At 41.3% G+C, this 18,500-nt stretch overlaps 1 protein-coding gene across 1 annotated transcript in view; it reads left to right on the top strand.

Annotated features, from left to right (window-relative positions):
- SLC9A9 (solute carrier family 9 member A9) overlaps positions 1-18,500 on the top strand; it is a 561,779-nt gene that overhangs the window by 16,349 nt on the left and 526,930 nt on the right. Inside the window, exon 2 of the mRNA XM_081301714.1 lies at positions 855-1,057. Within this exon, the coding sequence (XP_081157840.1) occupies positions 855-1,057 (203 nt within the window). The remainder of the gene's footprint in view (positions 1-854; positions 1,058-18,500) is intronic.

Genomic DNA, 18,500 nt, shown 5'->3' with positions numbered 1-18,500 from the left:
CTAGAACTAGGATAACTTTACTGTGGGCTGGTTGTTCCAGTGGCTCAGAGATGTCATTCACGGCCTGAGGTCTGTCTGTATATTGGTGCTACCATCCCCAATATACTGGCTGTGTCCTTGGACTGGATCTCCTCATGGTCACAAGATAGCTGCCAGCAAAAAATGGAGAAAATATAACCTTGGTTATATCTTGATGAGGAGACAACAGGAACCCCTCCATGAATACACATGCTTCTTTTTGGTCTGAAAGGCTAACTGAGATAGGTTAGCTGATAGGTCTGCTAATCTGCAGACCAGAACTCTCCCAGGACAATACCATCTCCTGGTCTGTTAGATTACTCTGTGTCTATCACAGAGCAAAGGTTTTTGTGAAATACTTGGATGGATGTAAGAGGAGGATATCTCTTGTATCCAAAATTTCTGGGTTTGTTAGGAAGAAAAATCCTGGGAATTCATGCTGAATATTCTAGCAATAGTGTCCACTACAAATATTACTGGAGATTGAACCCAGGGGCACTCAGCCACTGAGCCACATGCCCAGCCCTATTTTGTATTTTATTTAGAGACAGCGTCTCACTGAGTTGCTTAGTGCCTCGCTTTGAACTTGAGATCCTCTTGCCTCAGTTTCCCAAGCTGCTGGGATTATAGGCGTGCGCCAACACACCCCACACAAATATTTTAACACTACGTTCGATTGACTTGCTATCTATGAGTGAGCAATCTTCTAAACTAGGTGGTGATCCCACTCTTTCTCTTGCCACTTTGAAGCTTCCAAATTATATATTTAAAAGTATCCAGTAGTGAATATTTTGGATTGTCTTCTCCCAATACAATTATTCATTCTTTTTTTTTAGGCCTGATAATGGGATTAATTTTGCGATATGCTACGGCACCAACTGATATTGAAAGTGGGACTGTCTACAACTGTGGAAAACTGTCCTTCAGTCCTTCCACTCTACTGGTTAATATCACTGACCAAGTTTATGAATATAAGTACAAGAGAGAAATAAGCCAGCACAACATCAGTCCTCACCAGGGAAATGCTATACTTGAAAAGGTAAGTGTCCTATTGGGACGTATATTTTTGATTTCCGTATAATTAATTGTACCATGTATGAGTCTCCATATGTAATATGTTCACATACACATATATGTCCATTATGACACTGAACTATTGGGGCCATTTAGTTGACTAAAATGTCAAAACTTTGGATTATATATACTCTTGTTATAAGCTCAGTTGTCAATATTTTTTCCTAGAAGTTGGGAAATATTCTTATTTTTTAAATTAATGAATTAATTAGGTACTAGGGTTTGAACCAGGGGTGCTTTACTAAGCTACCTCCCTAGCTCTCTTTATTTTTTTTATTTTGAGACAGGGTCTCCCAAAGTTGGTTAGCATTTTGCTAAGTTGTTGAGTCTGGCCTTGAACTTGTGATCCTCTTCCCTCAGCCTCCCCAGCCACTGGGATTATAGGCAAGCACCACTGTGCCTGGCTTGGAAAAGTTTTTAATATAATTTCTTTGCAAGTCACAACTCTTTTAAAAAAATATTTTAAAAAATCTAGCAACTCTGTATTTCTTAATACCCATTCCAGCTTTTATGAGCGTATGCGCTTGGGTGTGTGTGTGTGGGGGGGGTGCTGTGTGTTAAGTGTCATGGCATACATTGCCAGCTGGCTATTTGGTTCAAATCTCCCATAATCCAAAAGGAAAGTATAGAGGAATGAAAATTTTTCACTGCAAACCTTGATCTTTTGACTGCCCACACAAAATGCTGGCCACAGTTTATAAATTCACTGACACATGCTCTCAAGAGATTGTGACCCCATTGGTTTAGTTAGAGAATCTTAGAAAAAAATTACAAAATGACTCATCTTTTAAAAATGGCTTAGGGCCAGACACAGTGGTGCACAGCCGTGGCCCTTACAACTTGGGAGGCTGAGGCAGGAGGTTCGCAAATTGGAAGCCAGCCTGGGCAACTCCAAGACCCTGTTGCAAATAACCTAAAAGGGTGAGGATGCAACAAAAATCAAATAAAAAAGCTTTTATTATTGCAAATTTGCTAACTCCTTCAGTCTCTGAAGGAAAACTTCCTGCTGCCCTCACGACTGAGAGTCAGAAATAAGGTGAGATCACCTTTTGTGATGCCTTGTGTGTCCTGGATTATCTCTTGGAGCAGGGAGTTCCTTTTAACAAACAGGTGTATGCCAGAAACCAGAAGGACACCTGACTTCTTTCAGATCCTGTTGGGTTGGAGCTAAGATCTGTCTGATATTGTGGAAGCACCTTCTCTCACTTTTATCCCGTATAGACTTAGTTTCTTTATTAAAATATACAAATTTTTCCATTTCTAGAGGATTGGGGTGTGGGTCTAGGATTGAGGTCCTAGGTCTGCCATTTCTCTTCATGTAAGATGAATTATTTCTGGTAATTTTTTTCACAGAATCTTCTATGGTTATTTTTCTATATTAACTTCCTCAAGCACTTGGTTAGAACTCAGGAAAGTCAAACTAATTATCACAAAGTTAGACTTAGCTAGGAAAATGAATTTAAGCACACAAAAAGCAAGTTAACTAATATATTTCTTAAATCAATAGGAAAAATATCTAGATTTTATGTTTTGGATTCTCTTATGTGGTTCCTTTTATTCACAGGGATAATAGAAATGTATCTATCCAGGGCTAGGGATGTGGCTTAAGCGGTAATGCGCTCGCCTGGCATGCGAGAGGTGCTGGGTTTGATCCTCAGCACCACATAAAATAAAATAAAGATGTTGTGTCCACCTAAAACTGAAAAATAAATATTAAAAAAATTCTCTCTCTCTTTTTCTCTTAAAAAAAAAAGAAATTTATCTATCCAGAAATAAATTATTTAAATGACCTTGTTAACAACACAGGATTTTGATTAAAATGCACCCTCCAGTTTTACCTTGATTCATACCTAGACATAAATTATTTCTCTCTTCACTTTCCTGCCATTTTTATCTGCATTTCTACATAGCACTGTTTCTCCAAACAGGTTGGATCCCTCAAAGATGCTGTTAATAGTCCCTGTTGCTATAGCAATTTTGTTTTCTAAAGGATTGCCAATAAATGTCTGATCTGAAACTTTGATATTGTATTATTGACATATTGATTGCTTTAGCAGCAACTGAAGCCAAAGATTTGCTTTCTAAAAATTAAATCAAGAGATGGAGAAAATGTTTAAGATGCCAGGGCCCTTTTTTTTTTTCCCCTGTGGGTGAATTCTGAGTTTTACACATCAAACGTTTTCTTGACCTTGGATGACTCAGGCATTTTCTGGGTAAACTTCTAAATCATGTGACTCTGAATTACAATCAGCATTTGTTGCTTCTAAGCATCCAGGGCTGGCAATAGGTGATTCAGCACCCAGAGCAAATCCTCTCAGGTTGCTGATGAGAGGGGGGGTCTCCTCTGGCAAACCCACCATGTTAGATGACTTTAAAGAAAGCTGGGTTTGTAAATGGCCAGAATATGTCTTCCTTCATATTTGTTGTTTATGTGCCAATATTGGTGGAACTTAGTTGATCTAAAACAAATGAACAACCCATAGCTTGACTTCCTCTGGGATTTTTCTATGGCATGCAACTGCTCATATCAATCAGCCAATTAACCTATGTTAGATGCAAAGAGACTCCAAAAAAGGGCCCATTCATTGTAAGGCTTGTGAAGAGGTAGCATGGATCACTCAGATATACCATCACCCCTATGTTCCTTTAACTTTCCAATCCCCAACTTTCTTTACTTATTTACTTTTTAAAAAATATTTCTCAAGTTATACATGGACACAATCTCTTTTTTTTTTTTTTTTTAAATGTGGTGCTCAGGCTCAAACCCAATGCCTCACATATAAAAGGCTAGTGCTCTACCACTGAGCCACAACCCCAGCCCTACTTATTTACTTTTTAACGGATACCCCAAATTGTATATATCAAGGGGGTCTCATGATGTCTTTGTACATGAGTACAATGTAGAATGTGTAAATCAGGTTATATATAAATATCTCCTCAAACACATGTCATTTCTTCAGGGTAAAAACAATCTGATTTTTTTTCCAGCTTTTTGAGATATACAGTCCATAATTGTTACCATAGTCACCTAACTACAAAAGCACACCAGAACTTCTTACTCCCCTCTAACTGGAATTCACTACCCATCCATCATCCTGTCCCCACCCTCCAGCAACCACGATTCGAGGCTCTACTTCTGTGAGATCAGCTTTCTTATTTGTAAAGTGTGGAGATTAAAACTCATTTTGTAGGATCGTGTTAGTTATTTAAATGAGATGATGTGTGTAAAGTGCCTGGCTAACATGGGGCCTTTACACCTCCCTGGTTGTCACTGCCACTACTTTTACCACTAGAATGCTACCACCAACATCTTGTCACTTCTATCTCTAAAAACAATGGTAGTTTCCACCACCATTGAAAACATTCATGTTTGAATGCTTAATATATGGCAGGGAGGAATATAATTATGTTTGGTCATTTATTTAACATCCATTTGGAGAGATACTGTCAATGTATAATATGTGCCTGTGTATAATTTAGCTCTAGTGAATCTGGAGGCATAGCGATACCAGAGGTCAAACTGTACTACAAAGCAATAGTAACAAAAACAGCATGGTACTGGTACCAAAACAGGTGGGTAGACCAATGGTACAGAATAGAAGACACAGAGACTAATCCACAAAGTTACAACTATCTTATATTTGATAAAGGGGCTAAAAGCATGCAATGGAGGAAGGATAGCATTTTCAACAAATGGTGCTGGGAAAATTGGAAATCCATATGCAACAAAATGAAATTGAATCCCTTTCTCTCGCCATCCACAAAAATTAACTCAAAATGGATCAGGGAGCTAGGTATCAAATCAGAGACACTGCGTCTGATAGAAGAAAAAGTTGGCTACGATCTACAAATTGTGGGGTCAGGCTCCAAATTCCTCAATAGGACACCCATAGCCCAAGAGTTAACAACAAGAATAAACAAATGGGACTTAATTAAACTAAAAAGTTTTTTCTCAGCAAGAGAAACAATAAAAGAGGTAAATAGAGAGCCTACATCCTGGGAACAAATCTTTACCCCCCACACCTCCGATAGAGCCCTAATATCCAGAATGTACAAAGAACTCAAAAAATTAAACAATAAGATAACAAATAACCCAATTAACAAATGGGCCAAGGACCTCAACAGACACTTCTCAGAGGAGGACATACAATCAATCAACAAGTACATGAAAAAATGCTCACCATCTCTAGCAATCAGAGAAATGCAAATCAAAACCACCCTAAGATACCATCTCACTCCAGTAAGATTGGCAGCCATTATGAAGTCAAACAACAACAAGTGTTGGCGGGGATGTGGGGAAAAGGGTACACTTGTACACTGCTGGTGGGACTGCAAAATGGTGAGGCCAATTTGGAAAGCAGTATGGAGATTCCTGGGAAAGCTGGGAATGGAACCACCATTTGACCCAGCTATCGCACTTCTCGGACTATTCCCTGAAGACCTTAAAAGAGCGCACTATAGGGATACGGCTGCATCAATGATTATAACGGCACAATTCACAATAGCTAGACTGTGGAACCAACCTAGATGCCCTTCAATTGATGAATGGATAAAAAAAATGTGGCATCTATACACAATGGAGTATTATGCAGCACTAAGAAATGACAAAATCATAGAATTTGCGGGGAAATGGATGGCATTAGAGCAGATTATGCAAAGCAAAGCTAGCCAAGCCCTAAAAAACAAATGCCAAATGTCTGCTTTGATATAAAGAGAAAAACTAAGAACAGAACAGGAAGAAAGAGCATGAGGAAAAGACTACAGTAAACAAAGACGAATGGGGGGAGAGAAACGGAGAGAGAAGGGAAAGCATATGGAAATGGTAGGAGACCTTCAAGGATACATAAAATTATAAGAGGTTATGAGGGGCAAGGGGGAGGGAAAAAAAAAAAAGGGAGAGAATTGAACAACAGCAGGGGAGGTAGAGAGGGAAGATAGGAGGGGAGGGGAGGGGAGGGGGGATAGTAGGGGATAGGAAAGGTAGCAGAATACAACAGTCACTAATATGGCATTATGTAAAAATGCGAATATGTAACAGATGTGATTCTGCAATCTGTATTTGGGGTGAAAATGGGAGTTCAAAGCACAATTTGAGTCTAATGTATGAAAGATGATATATCATGAACTATGTAATGCGATAAATAATCAATAAAAAAAATACATACAGAGGGAAAAAAAATTAAAATGAACACCTACTATGTGCAAAAAAAAAATTAGCTCTAAATTGTAGCATATGAATTATAAAAACCATAAAAATTTACAGATTAGTGATAGTGGATGCTTGGGTTTGTTCGGGAGGCTTCGTGGAGGATGTGGCATTGGAGATGGACTTTGAAGGATGGGTGTGCTTTCCATTGGCAGCAGGAATTGAGCAAATCCCAGAAGTCATTAGGGCAAGGTGGATTGGAGGGTAAGATGACAGAGTGTGACTATCAAGATAAAAAGGGAAGAGGACTTTGGGGAAGGCTGGACACTTTGGATCCACAGAGACTGCTTGACTTATGGGAACAGTATATGGAGACACTTCTAAGATTTTAAGGCTGGCTGGGAGAATACGTGGTCCCAGAGAAAAAGGGAGGGAAATTTAGATGAAAGGGATAGATGAAAATGACCTTGGATCTGCATCTAGAGATCACCTAACTTAGAGTAGGAGGGAACTCTGGCCTTATACAATTGAACCTCATCTTTTTACAGATGATTGAAACAAGAACTTAATCACTAACATGGATTTAAGTCAGTGGTCTGAAATCCATTTGCACTTTAAAATCATTTGGGAACCTGAAAAACATCCCAGTACCTGCATTCTACCCCTAGAGTTTGGATTTACCTGGTTTAGCTTTGGGTTTTCAGAAGATCACAAGGTGTTTCTAATGGGCAAACATGTTTGGGAGCCATGGATTTAAATCCTGTGTTACCTTCAAGTGAACAGGGTGAGGAGAGAGATGGTATTTACCCTTTACCCCCACACCCCTTACTGTTGTAGGTCTACCAGCCTCTTCTGTTCCCTCAACTCACTGGGAAAGTTCTTGCTTCAGTATCTCTGCATATGTCTTCTGTCTAAATTGCTTTTGCTCCTGCACATCTCATGTTCACAAAATTAGGCTCCTTCCATCTCTGGAAGTCTTAGCTTGAAATGCCTTCTGTTCAGAAAGGGCTTGTCCACATAATATTCTTATACTGTGTGTTCTCTCAGTCTCTCAGCCTCTCTCCTCTTTACTTGCAAAGTACTTAGCAACATCTGAAATTCTGTATGTATTTTCTTGGTTTTTGTTTATTATCATTCTTAACTTGTTTACTGTCCACTCATTGGTAAACTTCACAAAGCAGAGGAATATGTCTCTTTATTGACCAACATATTAATAAAGAGCCAATCATGGTGTCTCATACCAAAAAATAGTTGGTGAATGAATTAGTAACTGAGTGAGTCTGAGAGCTTGGAAATGCACACACTGTTAGACCAGGATGCAAGAAAAGACCACTGACTCCAATTAAAATCAAATTAAAGCAAGCTTATTATTTCAACCGGCCGGGCTGCCTCTCCCTCCCAAAACGGCGGGAACAAGACAGCCCCGAGGCTTCTTTGTGGCCCAGTTTTATAGCCCAAAAAGTTACACAAAGGGGGGTTACAGATAACAACACTCTGAGGAGCATAACACAAGTTTACATTTTTGCTGGCCCCGGCATCAGAATTTATGGAGATCTTAGAGACTCAGAGAGGGTCATTATCCAGCCAAGGAAGGCCAGAATTTATGAGGCGTCACTAAGGTTTAGGAAAGGGTTGTTATCTGGTCAGGGAAAAGCGGACATGGGTGAATTCAGGGCACGGGCAGGCATTCCAAGTAGGTTCAGAATTTGCAGTAATTTATAGTAAAGCCGAAATTATCTTTTCATGGTTTTATGGCGAGATGCCCAATTTTAAGAAAAGATCAGGTTGGGTCTATCAACACAGCTGGATAAATATGTAATATGTGAAAATCAACACAATGAAGTTGGTAGAACTGTAGTTCCTTGGGTGTCTACTGTTTAATGTATGTTATTCTGTAATGTTATTTATGTGTATGCAGATAATAAATTGCCGCAGTCTGGCTGGGCACAGAATCACGAGCCACTCAAGCAGGAACAAAACTTTATTTTTTAAAATGCCGCCAATACCCCGTACAAGTCCGGGAAGAAGCCGGTCCACCCACGCGGTGGTCTTCTACCGGAACCGGGAACACCAGTTCCTCCCCTCGGAATTCCCTCCTACTGTACTTCCCCAACCAATGAGAACTCTCCAGGAGTCCTGTAGCAGGCCCCCCCCCAGGTGAACAGCAGGAGTCCAATATCCATATGAATGCAAATCTTAACATAATCATATCATCTCAATGGCTAGCTGGCATCACCTTACAACCAAAAGTGCCATGCATCATATTACTTGGCTGTGGCTCTTAGCATCTGCCCCCTTCTGTTTAATTAAGCAACAGGCAATGTGGCTATGGACCGTGCCTGTTAGGTATGTCCAATTCAACATATGGTTCTTACCCGTCATCGGAAGACTGACCTCTAGGCGTCAGCCTCCTGTCTTAGGTTGATACCACTGCAATTGAATCATACCTGTCACTGACTACCGGTCCAGTATATAGCCATACCTGTGGATAGGCCTATGCACCAGTGGGGGGGTGAGGTTCTTTGCCTCACCTCAGTTGGCCCCCAAAATTAGACCATCACTATTAGAAGGGAGGAGGATACAGAAATGCCACGACATCAAGTCAGTAGACGGCTCTTTAGGAAAAATTGCATCACTGGTGACACATCAGCAAAGATACGCCAGCACTACCATAGTTCGCTGTATCAACAAATAGAGCACAATGCATACAAGTGATACATAGTCCAGGCAAGTTTTGTAAGCAGTTCAAAGCGGAGGAATCTATCAATATGTCCATTTCCTCCCAAAATAAATCGACTCAGTGATTGAGCATTACTTGTTGAGTTATTATTCATTGATGGGGATAAATTACCATCTAGAAAAATTAAATGATGGGTCCAGATTCCCACAACTGGTGGGCACAGACAGAATAAGTGGGGTCTCAGATAAAGCACTTGATCCTGAGTCCTGAGGAAAGGTTTATTGTACTCCATGGGACCCTCCAAGGGTCCCATGGACAGAGAAGGAAGGATATCTGGGGCCAGGCCTTAAGGGATTTTTCAGATGCACAGAGAGAGGGAGATGGCCAGAGCTGGAAAGAGAAGAGACTGTTACAGTTCAGGAAGAGATCAGCCCAGCAGAGGCCCGGAAGCCAGCCACCCCAGGGTTTCCCGGGTTCTTTTTCTTCATGGTATATATTCAAGGGAGTATTTGGCCTTTGTTTTAAAAGTTATAAGATTTGAAAATGAGGTTTCTTCTTAAAATAATATAGTTTGGAGACTTGGATGAAATGCCTAACTTCAGGATTTGGAGAGGCTAGCATGAATTCCTATGCTGTGTAATCTCCTCTTGGAAGATTCTGTAAGAGGACATATATTTCTGGGATGGTTAGGCATTGACGTGTTTGGAAGCAGAACCAGGCTCATGGCTTTATGAATGTTTTCCAGTAAGAAAGTTAAAAGTGGAAAGTATGAGAGCTATTGGCACTTAAAAAAGCAGCAATACACCATGATTTTATGCCCTGTATAAACGTACAAAAATTTCAGGAAATACCACATCCCAAACTTGTTTTGTTTGTGCTCAACACAGAAAAAAAATGTAGAAAAGAGATTTTTTTTTTCACTTAAAAGATTGGAGAAAGAACTATTATATGCATTATGAGCAAATGATAAACTCCACGTAACCTTCTGCAAGAATAAAACTAGACCATGTTGCTCTGTATCCATCCCTTCCATGTTTACAATACTATTTGCCAAGTTGTTCTATGGATCCAAGAAGCCCTCACCATGTCTTAACCCCATGGGGCCAATATTCTATTACACAATGGCTTTATAAATGTTAATTTATTATGTAATATTTAGGAGTACAAAAATGTCTACTAAGTATTTCTGAATTTCCTTACAAGAGAAAGTTCAAAACTTGTTTTAAAGAGCAGTTGATAAAACAAAACCCAAATTTCATCTATTACTGATGCTTTGGTTTCTATGTTGGTTCAAAACAAGTGAACTCACTGGGTCCCATCAATTGTGATTCTTAGAGAAGACAAAATCTCAAGGGGTATCCTAGTAAATCAGAGAAAAACACAATGAAGCTGATTGGTAGGGGAATCCACAAGTATGGTTTAAGACAGATGAATGAAGGAATCAGTCTGTGCATCTCCATACAAAGAAATGAAAAAATAACACTAAAATGCAGGTACCAAGGGAGTGGGTCAAGAAACAAAGGTGCTCAGGAGGGAACAGCATTTACTCTAACTAGGATGATGGGAAAGATTTCGAGACTGACTCTAAGGATGGTGGTGGTTAGTGGGGCGTGAAGGTGAGAGGGCATTGGAGGCAGAGGGAAAATCAGGACATGGAGGTGGGAAAGGGAGGAAAGAATACCCCAGGAACTATTTCTAACTTGCAAAAGTATGGAAGACCAGTAAAACACAGGTGTTATGCTTTGAATGTGAGCTGTCCCCCAAAAGCTCACGTGTGAGACAACGTGAGAGGGTTCAGAAATGATTGGGTTGTGAGAGTCTTAACCCAATCAGTGGATTGTCCGTCCCTCTGATGGGATTAACTGAGTGGTGACTGGAGGCAGATAGGGTGTGGCTGGAGGAGGCAGGTCAGTAGGGACGTGGCTTTGGGGTATATATTTATATCTGGAGAGTGGAGTCTCTCTCTGCTTGGTGATCATCATATGAGCTGCTTCCCTCTGCCACACTCTTCTGCCATGATGTTCAGCCTCCATTCCTTGAGCCCCTTGGTTATGGAAGCCCGGAAGAGTGGAATGCTGGGAAAGCGAGGAGATCCTTAGGCTGCTGTATCCAGCAGAGACAGAGGAAGCAGGGGGCAGATGGAGGAGAAGGAAGAAAGAAGGCCATGGAGGGTTGGGACCACTTGGGCCCGAAGAGGAAGTGGGAGAGAAGCTTCCTCTGCTTTCCTGGTCTTCTGGGTTCACATGAAGGGGAGGGAGTAGTTTTGCAGTTGTCATCGTTTAGGAAATGAAGCTGGTTGGTAGGGGAATCCACAAGTATGGTTTAAGACAAATGAATGAAGGAATCAGTCTGTGCATCTCCTCGTCACTTTCTTTACCACTGACTTGGCACATCCCATGTTCACAATAGCAGGGTGGAAGGGTCAGCAGGCCGTTTGGCAGGGAAGGTCTTGCAGACCTAGTAAATTTTCAAAAAGTTGTCAGCACAGTTAAATTTATACTTCCTTTCACCCACAAATCATTTGACTATAGTGACAAAGTCAAAGGAAGCTGCCCAGTGGAAATGTTGCTTCCTATGTGAACAGGCACGCTCACATGGCAAGGGAGATTATCTTTGAGTAAAAGGTCCCATTTTTTTCCATAAGAAGACTCTTCCAGGCTGCAAATAAGTCAGCAGTGCTCATATCAATTGTGTTGATAATACCAGAAAGTTTTTTTTAAAAGAGAGAGAGAGAGAGAGAGAGAGAGAGAGAGAGGATTTTAATATTTATTTTTTAGTTTTTCGGGCGGACACAACATCTTTGTATGTGGTGCTGAGGATTAAACCCGGGCTGCATGCATGCCAAGCGAGCGCGCTACCACTTGAGCCACATCCCCAGCCCCACCAGAAAGTTTTTTTTAAAGAAACTCTTATTTATAGAAATAGCCCATTGTATGACTTTGTAATTTTGTTTTTGCTGCATTAAATAAATTCAATGAGATATTTTGATTTTCCTCACTGTCCAACTTTTTCTAAAGGTGATATTTTTTTAACTTTCTGTGGCTCCTAGTTTTAATTCTGATATATTTATTTGTAAACTACTTTTCTACTTTTCAGTCTTTCTCTCTACTTGATTATCCTAGCCACAGAGGCCAGGGCAGAGCTCTTCCAATAACAGGAACAGCTTGATCAGAGACATCATCGTACCATGAGATAAATATGTGCAGCTAACTCTAGGACACTCTTGGAAAGGATCAAGAGAGGACTGGAAAGAAATCTCCTTTAAAACTTCTCTAGGCATGCTGAGAGAAAGCAAGCTTGGGATGATAAATGGGCATGCAGTTTTTGAAGAGCTTTTATGAGATGCTCTCAAGTGGAATGGATTCTATGCCTCCGTTCCACAGAGAACAGTGCTTCATGATTTGTGTTTCTCTATCCTGACAAGTCTTGGCTCTTAACACAGGAGACGGTCCCAGAGAATCGCAAGCTTGGCAGTGGGTAGGATGAGGCTGTTTGGACGGACCAAGCTGCTTTCAATCCTGACCCTTACTTAAGAGATCAGATGTTAATAAAGCAACTTAAAATGTATTTATTTTAGCTGTTTTCCTCCACCTTCGTTCAACTTCCTTTGCAGACAGTTGGCCTGCATGAGAACCACAGAATCATTCCAAGACTCTAAACATTCCATTAGGTTCTAATGTCATCATTGAACAACGCAGATGTTCTTACTCATGTAGTCATTCAACAGATACTGATTTGTTGAGAATTCTCCATATGCCAAACATTTGTTTTAGGTACAACAAGTACAGCAGTGAATGCAATCAAGTCTCTGTCCTCATGAACTTAGATTCTAGGGGAGAGATAGCTACGGGACAGTTCAGCACCAGCATATGTCACCTAATATCACGTGGAGACACATGCCACGGGAGCAGAGTTAGCAACATGGGAAGATGAAGCAAAGAGTGTTGAGATGTGTCCTGCAGAGATGGCCTTCCAAGGTGGACAGAGCTGGAGCAAACAGCCACATGCAAGTCAGAGTGAGCCACACAGAGATCTGGAAGGAAAGACTTTCAAAGCAGATGGTACAATGACATAACATGAGGTTCCTGTAACATGGAAGTCTTTATTATTATTATTATTAGTAGTAGTAGTATTAGTAGTAGTAGTAGTATTTTGTTATCTTATGTATCAATATTCCAAGATCATTTTGTCTCTACAGACTTTAGGAAGACATTTGTTGTTGTAATAGATAAAAGTAAAGAAGAGAGAGGCCAACTCTTGCAGTGTTCCCTCACCAAATATAAAATGGGGAGAGTTTAGGGGAAGCCTCTCCCACCTGCAATGCTAGCTGGCGTGCTGAGAGGGTAGGTGATGAGGAAATTCATCTGACCTCTGGGCAGAGGGCTCTCTGCTCCCATCAACTCATCTTCCTTCTCTTTCTTCTTCATAACTCATCATCCTCAGGACTCATGTTCTGAGGAAACAGAGGCCTGGAATATTTTTTCAGGGGGGATTTTATTCTAAACAACTGTCTGATTTTATTTCTTAAAAACAAAACAAAAGTAGTGACTCAAAACAATGTAAAGGCTGTTGGTGACAATGGTCTCTTGGCTGCCGTGGCTCACATTCACTGTGGCTGGGAAAGGAAGGAATCTTGTGAACGTGCATGAATTGGGCTGGAACCTCAGGCTGATGCTCTTTCCAACAAACCCAATGTGATCAGGGAGAGGGGCTGTGGCAGTAAAGGGAATGGCTTTTCAGGAAGACTTTTTGTCTTTAGATCCCACAGAATATCCCAGATTGCCTTGGGGAGAGATAACTGGGGAGTTCTTCCTCTCTTGATGACCCTGCTTTCTCACCATTGCCTGATCTTGGAACATCTTAAGGCATGAAGAACTTGCTGGTGGCTCTTAGGCTTTTGCAGTTTGACCATGTGCAGAAACTCAGGGCTTCATCTATCTGTCCATCCATCTGCCTACCTCCAGAGGGGCTTAAAGTGGTAGCTCAGACACGAGGTGCAGGAACCAGGGGAGTCAGAGTAGCAGAGCTCTCTAAGGACCAGTGCGTCATGGTGCCAAGGAGATGCCACCTGCTGAGGCCTCACAGCTCTGGTTCCACAGCTCTTTGGAGAGGAGTGGGTAGCTGGAGACTGTGGCACTGTTCTGCCTGCCTCCTGGGCCCACTCAGGATCATAGAGTTACACATTGTCCAAGAGGTGGATTTTTAGAAAGTGCGGTATATACCTTGTTACTTGATTCCATTTTCTGTATTTATTAATAAGTTCTGTATTTATTACATATTATCCCAGAATAAAGTGCCCCTCCTGCATAATCTTTCCAAAACACCAAAATATTATCCTTCTAAGGATCAACACATATGGTGGGAACTGGCATACATGAAGTGGCATAATATTGTGGTTAGATCCCCATTCTGCTCTCAGAATGCTGCATTCAAATCACAGGTCTGTCCTATAGCTACGGATGTCTTTTTTTCTTCCAAGGAGGTAATATTAGAACCTACTTCAATGAGTTATTATGAGGTCTAAATGGAATAATTCATGTGAAGGTTTATATGCCAGACATGGAATAAGCTCTTATTAAATATTAACTATTACTATTAAGCACTAGCCAATTTAGCAGTTAAAACACTGTTTTCCAAACTCTTAATTCTGTACCCTGGATCAGTCAGTTTTGTATTACTATACGTAAATACCTGAGGCAGATAACTTATAAAAAGAAAAGGTTTATTTAGTTCCTACTTATAGAGATTCGAAGTCCAAAATTGGGCATCCCTATTGGTTTGGTTTGTGATGAGGGCATCAGACAGTGGCACGTCATGGTGAGGATGTATTTAGGAACAAATGGTTACATCATGAACAGGAACACAAAGGAAAAGGATGGGTGTGGCCAGGTTTGCTCCTTTTGTAACTGTCCTCTCCAATAACTCAAGTGGGTCACATGAGAACTTCCTGATTCCCCAGTGACCTAAGGACCTTGCACCAAGTCCCACTCCCCTCAGAATCTACCACTTCCCAATAGCACCACCCCAGGGACTGCTTTTATCACAGTGGACCCTTGGGGAATATCAATCACTGCCAAACCATAGCCAACCCCAGTCAGTAAAGTGTCTGTGGGCATATGTACATAATAAATGCCTAATTATTTACAAATTAAGTGCAAATACTACATATCAATATATAAAATACATTGTAAAGCAAATATTTTTTAAAGGATACAAATGAAATGCAAAAAAAAAAAAAAAAAGTTTCAAGTAATTTCTTTCCCCATCCAAATCATCTCCACTCCCTAGAATAAGGACACCTCGCCTAAGAGACCAATGTAATATCTTTATTAGAATTATATTTTTATTTTACTAATTTTGATAACTTCTTAGTTCACTTGGGGCACCCCATAATGCCCAAATGTCCATAATGGAGTAGGACAGACTGGGTGAGCATCGGATGAGCACCTTCTTGTTGTGTTGTATCATAACATGGTGGAAGGCACCACGTGGTGAGAGCAGGGAGTGAGGAAAGGAAGTAAGCACATCTTTTTAGCAGGGACCCACTCCCATGATAACCAATCCATTCCCATGATAACTAACCCACACCTGGGATAACAGTTGATCCACACTAGTAGAGCAGAGCATGACCTAATCACCTCTTGAAGGTCTCACCTCTCAACACTGTTGCCTTAGGAATTAAGTTCCTGACACTTAAACTTTAGGGGACACATGAACACCATAGCAATATCCTACTTTAAAAATCCCCCTGCTTTTTGAAATCTTCAATGCAATATTCTGAGTCTCACAGCACCAGGGTGCGCATGAGGTCTTGCTCTGTCATAGGGATGTTCTTTGGGACTGATTTGTGGTATGGGAACACTTGCCCCTACCTTAAGTGATCCCACACTACTGTACTCCTATGTCTAGTGACTGTGTGTTGTAAATCCACAGTCTAGTCTCCCCTGTCGTCCCCCATTGTGTCTTAGCTGAGTTGCACGTTTCTGTCTAGGACCCCTCGGGCAGTGTCTGTCTCCTCACTAGCTGCAGGCTCCAGGAGGGGAGGGGCTGCCTCTGGGTAGTGCTCACCTTCTGTTCCAGGGTGCCAGCACAAGGTAGGTACTTCATGGACCTTGATAGATGACAGATGATGTGACTAGGTGTGTGTCCTCCTCTGCTTCTTGGGGGCTACTTCTCACTGCTGCTCTACCTGCCTTAATGATAGGCTCTTTTGTACCTATATCTATCAAGGGCTTCTCCTGAGGGTGAATACGTGGGCTCTCGTATGGTTGCTTACTACTCAGAAGGCTGAACTGCTACAAGTCTCATCTTCAAATAATTGGGTAGCAAGGGAGGGAAGCAGGAAGAGATGAAAAACAGGGAGGGAAAGAGAGAAGAGGGAGCTGAGTACCAGAAAGAAAACAGAGAAGGAGTGGGAGGGAGAGAGATTTCCCATTCGATTTTAAGCCCGAGTAGATAAAACTTAAAATGGATCTTTCTATTCTTTCGCCTTTGATTTGTTCCTTCTAAAATACTAAACTATGGCAGGAGTGCACTTTTATCATGGCTGGTCTCCAGCCAGTGGTTATATAACGTTTCACCCGACTGCATTTCCCCTTCTCTGGTCAGTAAGAGGCCCCAGGGAGGATCCACAAGGGTCAGGAGGAGTCGGAGCACAGGGTTGGTAACCAGGCTGTCTCGGATGCTATTTAAGCTTGTCCTGAGTTAGGAGGTCTCTGCTTCCCCTCTCAGATCGGTCTCTGATCCTGAGGCTCCCTGGACACTGATGGACCAGGTTCTGGCCCAGGCTGGTATGCAGAGCAAGAATATGCTACACAGTGAGATGTTCATCACTTTCCTTTGGACTGTGTGCTATTGGGTTCCTCCTGACAAGAAGTTTAGTTTAGTGGGCAGAATTCTTACTAAATACCCATGAAACCAAACCTATGGATAGCAGAAGCAAGCCTGGGGGTCAGGAGGAGCTGGGCTGTCATGCCAGCCAAGGAATCTCACTGGCTACTTGGGAAGCTCTGGAGCTAGAATGGACCTCAATTGAACTCAGCCAGGCCTCTGAAAACACCCAAATGTCCTGTCTTTGGGTATGGCCACTCTGAAAGGGGGTATGGCCTTGGTTGAGGTGGCTCTACAGTCCTGGCACTCCCTGAGGGTGGATTTCACTCCTAGCAGCAGAAGCAACAAGGCTTTCCCAGAGGGAAATCTTGGTGGCACCTCATTGTGTCACATTCACTGATCTTCCGTAGGCCAGGAGCCTTTCTGTAGGTGTATGCCCAAGAACAGGAACTACTTGATGAGTTAACACAGTCGAAGTGAAATGAGTACAATGGAGGGCAAGAACAGGATTCTCACAGCTCTTAAAAGCTGGGAGTATTTACAGAAATTTTGCCAGCCAGATTGTTGTTAAATCATGGGAAGCATGAAATGGGCTTTGGTATTAGTATTTACACCACAGAAATTGGAAATGCTACGAATTAGGACATGTGGAATTTTTTTTCCTTCTAGAAATGATTTATCAGCAATCTGCTGAATGTATGCTTGCTTAAGTCTATTTTTAGAAGAAGAGCAAATATCTAAACACCACATTTTCTAAAAACTTCTCACATGATATCCATCTCGAAGATCCACTTTCAGAGCTTCCCATCTTCAGCTTAAACCTTTTAACCACCTCTAAGGTGATGAAAGGAAGAGTATAATGTTGTACAGTTAGATCTAGGAATGAATCTAGATAGAGAGACCTTGATCAAGTTCATTCCTTTGAGCATATTTTTGTTTCGTATCACTGAGACAGGGATTTGTGATATCTACTGTAGAGTTTGCTTTCAGAGCCAAATGAGTAAAGTTATGTTCAGCGTCAGAAATGCTGTAAATAGTCTACTTCTTTTCCTCTTCTACACCATCTGCCCTTGATGGTATGGATTTCTTCTTGGAGTAAAAAGTCTGAGGTAGGCTGATAGAGGAATTTTGGTATTTTTAAAAATACATATGTTTTATATATATTGTGTACACACACACACACACACACACACACACACACACAAGTTGTAGATGGACACAATACCTTTATTTTATTTATTTTTATGTGGTCCCAAAGATCAAACCCAATGCCTCACATGTGCTAGGCAAGTGCTCTACCACTGAGCCACCACCCCAGCCCCTTGGTATTGTTTTCTAATGCACTAGTTTTTAAGATAAATGTGCCATTTTTAGAAATGTATCACCTTTAATTTTAAATCACCCTTTCTGCTGATTTCAGCACACACACCCCACCCCACCCCCACCCCTCCAACATGCCTGGTCTGATTGTGGTCCTTGCTGACTCAGCCCTTCCCTGTTCCTCTTCCCAGGCCATTTGCTCCCTGATGAGGTCTTAGGATAAGGAAGCTGCACACACACACCTCACAGCTGAGGCCTGATAAATATAATGCAAAATCTAAAAAGAAAAAGAAAAACAAAAAGGTTAAGCCAAAAAACAACTCTGTGGGCCTGGGATTCTCCTGCATATCCTTAATGGAACACACAGTGTCTTTTGCCTTTAATAAAGATCTGCTAAAATGAAGATCAAGTTCAGACAGAGGAAAAATAAAT

Source organism: Spermophilus citellus (assembly GCF_964194105.1).
Source record: "Spermophilus citellus genome assembly, chromosome: 7".
In the NCBI taxonomy this organism is placed as follows: domain Eukaryota; kingdom Metazoa; phylum Chordata; class Mammalia; order Rodentia; family Sciuridae; genus Spermophilus; species Spermophilus citellus.
The sequence above is the reverse complement of the archived record's forward strand: the minus strand, read 5'-3'. Positions and strand labels throughout refer to the sequence as shown.